This window comes from Agelaius phoeniceus, chromosome 7, assembly GCF_051311805.1.
Source record: "Agelaius phoeniceus isolate bAgePho1 chromosome 7, bAgePho1.hap1, whole genome shotgun sequence".
NCBI classification, from domain to species: domain Eukaryota; kingdom Metazoa; phylum Chordata; class Aves; order Passeriformes; family Icteridae; genus Agelaius; species Agelaius phoeniceus.
The window spans coordinates 48,936,266-48,942,265 of NC_135271.1; the positions used below are offsets into that span (position 1 = coordinate 48,936,266).

At 43.1% G+C, this 6,000-nt stretch overlaps 1 protein-coding gene across 2 annotated transcripts in view; it reads left to right on the plus strand.

Annotated features, from left to right (window-relative positions):
* The window catches only part of EPC2 (enhancer of polycomb 2), a 36,864-nt gene extending 31,152 nt beyond the window's left edge, over window positions 1–5,712 (plus strand). For both annotated transcript variants that reach the window (XM_054636494.2, XM_077181776.1), the window contains exons 12-14: window positions 997–1,156; window positions 2,805–3,138; window positions 4,429–5,712. In XM_054636494.2, coding sequence (XP_054492469.1) covers window positions 997–1,156; window positions 2,805–3,138; window positions 4,429–4,501 — 567 coding nt within the window. In that variant the 3' untranslated portion in view covers window positions 4,502–5,712. The remainder of the gene's footprint in view (window positions 1–996; window positions 1,157–2,804; window positions 3,139–4,428) is intronic.
* Window positions 5,713–6,000: the final 288 nt, after the last annotated feature.

The window sequence follows — 6,000 nt, forward strand, 5'->3', positions numbered from 1 at the left end:
CCTCAGTGTTTTCTACTTCAATTAATCAGGGATTCTGTGTTGGCAGATACTGATGACATTTTTTGTAAGTGTAAAGAAACAATGCCAAAATATTTAAACAAAACAAATGAATTTTGGATCTTTAAAACATTTCAAGCTTCTCTGCAAAGTCATTTTCTTGGTTAATATAAATTAAAATTGCAGAATTAATGTTCTTTCCAGTAAGAATGGTGAGCCTTTCCAGTAGGAACTGGACTAACAGAGTGGGATTCCAGAATGTGCTGGGCAGTTATTCTGTGGCACAGGTCACAGAATGGAGGTACCACAAATCCTGAACATCCCTGAGGTTTGCAGCTGCCTGGAGACACAACAGAGAAGGTTTAAGACATGGTTGTTTTCTGAGAGGAAACATCTCCAAACATGGGGAATCCTCTGTGGTTTAGGTTGGAAGGGACCTTAAAGCCTGTCCAGTTCTCCTCTCATTATCCCAGGCTGCTCCAAACCCCAGTGTCCAGCCTGGCCTTGGACACTTCAGGGATCCAGGGGCAGCCCCAGCTGCTCTGGCAATCCCAGCCCAGCCAGGAATTCCCAATTCCCAATGTCCCATCCATCCCTGCCCTCTGGCACTGGGAGCCATTCCCTGGCTCCTGTCCCTCCATCCCTTGTCCCCAGTCCCTCTCCAGCTCTCCTGGAGCCCCTTCAGGCCCTGCCAGGGGCTCTGAGCTCTGCCCAGACCCTTTCCCTCTCCAGGCTGACAGCACAGAACAGAAGTGATGTGTTGTGCTGAGACCTGGCCTGGCTGCATTGGGCAGCACTCGTGGAGTGTAACCCTCCTTTGGACACTGCTTTCCAGCTTCCCTTCACTCTGGTGACACAGGAATATTCCATGTTTGGTGCATCAGGGCACACGTGGAAGCTGTATTTATTGATTTGCTTTACTTGTGCACTGTAGCAATCCTAAGGTGTATTTCCTTTTGTACTTGGATGATTGAGAACCACCTTTTCCTCTTCCTGCAGGGCTCCAGCACCTCTGACTGCATGTCCAAAACCCTGGATTCAGCCAGTGCCCACTTTGCTGCCTCTGCAGTGGTCAGTGCCCCGGGCCCCGGGCGCAGCGAGGGAACCAAGGAGCAGAACACCAGCCACAACAATATCAACGGTGTTGTCCAGCCTTCAGGTGAGGAGGCCTTGAAAACCCCAGCCTGGAGTGAGCTGAGAGTGTCACCTGCTCTTAACCATCAACTGATCTTATTGCTGATTTCTGAAATATTATTAAATAACAACAAAGAAAAACAAATCTCTTCATTGTGGTTGTTTTAAGTATTGTTCTCTGAAGTACTTTGTAGCAGTGGTTTGAATCATGGAATGTCCTGAGTTCATTTTGTTTCACAATTTGACTGGATGGACTTTTTGGTAAATATTTTAGTGGCATTTCACTGTCAAATATGAAGTTCAAGGCAAAATAGTATTTCCTATTACTGTCCCACAAGGATGATCAAAGTCCAACTCCTGAGAATCCCACCCTGTGCCTGAGAGCCTTGTCCAACAGATGTTGTTAAAATGGATATAAAACCACCAAGTGCTCTTTACCTTGGAAGAGCATTGTTTGCTTTTCCCTTGGTAGTCTTTATCTTCTAGTAACCTGTTCAGATCAAAAGTCTAAATGACAGCATTTTAAAAGCAGTGAGAGTGTGTAATGAAAGAATAAATCAACTGCTTAAAACATTTAAGTACTTTGAGAAGGAAATGGAGAAGTTGATTCATTATTTGGTTGTTACCTCACTTGTATATTCAGCCAAAAATGTACTAACCAACCTTTACTGGCAATTCTTCTGACATCACTGTTAGCCTCAAGTTTCACTGCATTTAGGATTTGTCCCAGAAAGTGCAGCCATGGGCACTCAGTGCCCCCTGCCACCCTCCCGTGGTGCTGCTTGTGCTGGTGCCATCTCCACAGTGCCAAGAGGCAAATGGGATTTGGGCTGCCAAGACAAAGAAGAGGCTTTTAAAGTAATTTGTTGTTTTAGCAGCTAATGATGTGATTAGTTTTATAGACCTTCTGCCAGGCTGGGTTAATGATAATATGAAATGAATAGAGGGAGAAAAAACACAACTGAATAAAATCAATAAACTGGAGCAGTTCCAGGATAGAGAGAGAGAGAGATCTGTGTGTAATTCTCTGAGTTCATATCCAGGAGGGCAGTGCTCTGAGGGTGGAAGATCAGGCACATGGTGGTGCCTTGGAGTGGCTACCTGGAACAGAGGCTAGACAAGATGAAGAGAATAAAAGTGGAGATTTATTAAAGGCCTTCAGTAGATGCACCTTGGGCAGTCAGAAGCCTCCAAGGCTACACCCAGAATGGACAATGGTCACGAGTGTTTCAGATAATTAAGAGTTTGGTCCATTTGCATATCAGGGCTTAATCCTCCAATTACATTTTCAGGTAATGAAGTCACATACCCCCAGTTTGCTCCCTCCCAGCTCATTTTTGTTTACACTTTTTTGGGCCTGAGACAGTGAGGTATCTGAGTTTCAGGCCTAGAGAGATTGTCTGAATAAAACAGGAGAACAGCAGCTGACAGGCTGTGGAGTTTTAGAGTTATACCCTAAAGCAGTACAGGATCTGAAAAATATAAAAGCTAAATCCTAAGGCGTCAATGGCAGTGTGCCAAGCTGCCACTTCTGACTTTTACCATTTTGTGACTCTGTAAAATACGGACATCAATGACTTACACACTCAAAGCATTGCCCTTGAGGTTAATCTTTGCCTTTTCATCTAAGAAATGTCACCTTTTTAACACCCACCATTTATTCTGCCTACCAGGAACCTCCAGAACTTTATACTCCACCAACATGGCTTTATCATCCAGCCCAGGGATCTCAACTGTACAGCTCGTAAGGACAGTTGGCCACAGCACCACAAACCACTTAATCCCAGCCTTGTGCACGAGCAGCCCTCAGCCTCTCCCCATGAACAATTCCTGCCTGCCCAGCGCCGTGCACCTCAACAACGTCAGCGTTGTGTCTCCAGTCAATGTTCATATCAATACACGGACTTCAGCGCCCTCGCCAACAGCCTTAAAACTTGCCACAGTTGCTGCCAGCATGGACAGAGTGCCAAAGGTAACTCCCAGCAGTGCCATCAGCAGTATAGCAAGGTGAGTGGGGACAGGGCTGCAGCAGCTCCCGGTTCTGTGGGAGCTTGAATCATGGAATTCTTTGGAATTATTAATTTTGTGCTTGAATCGTGAAGTTGTTTGGGTCGGAATCACCAAGGTCAGAGTCCCAACCCAGGACTCAGCCTCACCTCATGAGAGCAGAACACTGAGTGCCACCTCAGCAATGCCTCCCTCACCTCCCTGGGCAGCTCCAGTGCTTGGCAGCCCTTTCCATGCAGAAATCCTTCCTGATGTCCCACCTGGCCCTCCCTGGAGCGGCCTCAGCCTGTGTCCTCTCCATGGTCGTGCCCAGCTCTGCACTAGAGGGAATCTGCTCCACCTCTGAGAGGCTTCTCAGCACCTTCAGCGTGGCCTTGGCAAACCACAATAGCTGATTTTGCAGATTAACCCCTCAAATAACCTGCCCTGCCTTTAGGCACCTGTACTTTTGGTCAACTTCTACTGTGTTTGAATTTTAACCATTTCATTTGTCTCTTCTCATGCAGCATTTTCAAGTAGATTCTGTCAAATTCTCCTCTTGTTCCCTCTAAATCATTGTGTAATATTTTAAGGTACAGGCTGGCACATGTATTTTTATATTTACATGTGGATATATGTGTTTTATATTTATGAAAAACACACACCAGAAAAGTGGCAACCCGTATCTTACATATAAAATCATAATTCATTATTGTTTAGGTTGGCGAAGACCTATAAGATCATCAAGCCCAACCATTAGGGTATTTATTCTCATTGAACAGCAGCACTGTTATTTCAGAATACTTAGGTGATGTTTCATAGGAGTGGCAGGAGCTTTGCAGTTGGCAATTTTTTCTCAAAATGGCAATATTTGGGATGTTTTGAAGTCTCTCCTGGATGATACGGTGTTTCAAAAAACAAAGTCATGTTTGTAAATTGGAAAAGTAAAAAATGGCTATTGGTAAACAAGTGAAAAATCAGTGCTGAAGCAGAATGGGCAGGGAATTACAACACTTGGTGCTTTAACAGAATAAGTGGTACTGAGTTATCCTATCTTGACTTTGGTCCTTCAGAAGAGCTTTTAGGGATTTAATCCATAATTCAGGATGGCAATGGACAGTTAATGCAGTAATCTCACAGAAGGGACTGCACTGTTGAATAAGAGCGGCTGTGGAATGCCAGTATTTACTTCCAAACAGAGTTTGCAGTGTGTGTGTGTTAAAGTTCCTGCTAGCAGCTGTGTGAAAATATGAAAGCAGTGAGTAAAATGTGTGGGATGTGCTCTGACCGTGGGATGCTCCTTCCTTGCAGAGAGAACCATGAGCCAGAGCGCCTGGGCTTGAACGGCATCGCAGAGACCACAGTGGCCATGGAAGTGACATAACCTCCCAGCTGTGCCCGGCTGGGTCACGGTGTGCTGCTCCTGGCCCAGCTGAATGCAAACACAGCGCTCTGTGGGTCACAGAGAACTCACCCAGACCTGAATGGACTCCCATTATATCGTGTATTAAGTCGATATATAATGTAAATTTTGTAAAATTGGGAAAATCACTACCTTGTAAAATAGTTTATTTGTATCATCAATATTATTTCTGTTACTTGAATAGTAGATATTCATCATCATGCTTTTGCACTTGAATTTGCAACTGAATGGATTAAAAAATAATTCTTTAATGGGATCATGAGCATGACATGGGATCCTGCATCACTTGTTTAAACTATTTATTTTGCCATGTTTACATTTTGTATCTTGTACAAATAAATGCAACTTTGTGTCTAAAAAAAAAAGTTAAAGATTCATAGCTAGGAAACAAAATTCTTGTAATTTTTTTCTAAAGGAAATGTAAAGTTTTCACTTGGTTCATTTTGTTTCACAATTTGACTAGATGGACTTTTTGGTAAATACTTTAGTGGCATTTCACTGTCAAATATGAAGTTCAAGGCAAAATAGTATTTTCTATTACTGTGCAGGGGAAAGGGATGGATCGATACATGCAAATTTAATGTAGTAACTCACTTTTCCATATATTTTGAATGTATATTTCTATTTATAATACCAGTTTATAAAAAATAATTACACAGGAGAGGAAAAAAAAAAAACTGACTAGGAAAATTATGCATCTGGCACATGTCCAAATGTGCAGATCTGAGAAAATTTTCACCTTGATGCCATTTTATCCGAAGACTGCGTATTTTAACCGGCTTTCAAACTGTACCACACCACATTAAAGGATATTTTACCAGGTATGTATTGCATTCTATATCATTGCAATAATTCATTATTGGATGTCTAGCTATCGAGCCATCCCAGGTGGTGGGGGGGGAGGGAGGGTTGTGGCAAGATTGTCTTTTCAATTTTGGAGAGTTTTCCTGTGGCTACAAGGCAAGTAACGGGTTGGAAAAAGTCTGACTGTAAGCGTTGGACACCTTGGTAGTGTAGTGTTTTAGTGACTTTTTTTATACGGTTCTTGTACATTAGATACGTGTAGTGGTGTTTCCGAATGTTTGTTTATGCACTAGTTCAGACAACTTTCCCTGTTACTTGTTCTTGATAAGTGAAAACTGCAGGGAAATAAAAATACATATCAAAACCTGCCCATGGTGCATATGTGGTTATTTCACAGTGTGCAAGCAGGGGCAGCAGCAGCTCTGGAGGCTGCTCAGGGACTCTGATCCTCTGATCCCAGCATAGGCACTTATTTCCAGAAGCTTGCAGGGATGGGATAGTTCTGTGCTAGGGGAGGGCTGGGATGGTGTGCTGGTGTTCACAGGGGTCCCAGAGATGAGGATCTGACTCCATGTTTCAGAAGGCTGATTGATTATTTTATTATGTATATTATATTATATTACAAGAAAATGATATATTAAAACTACACTAAAAGA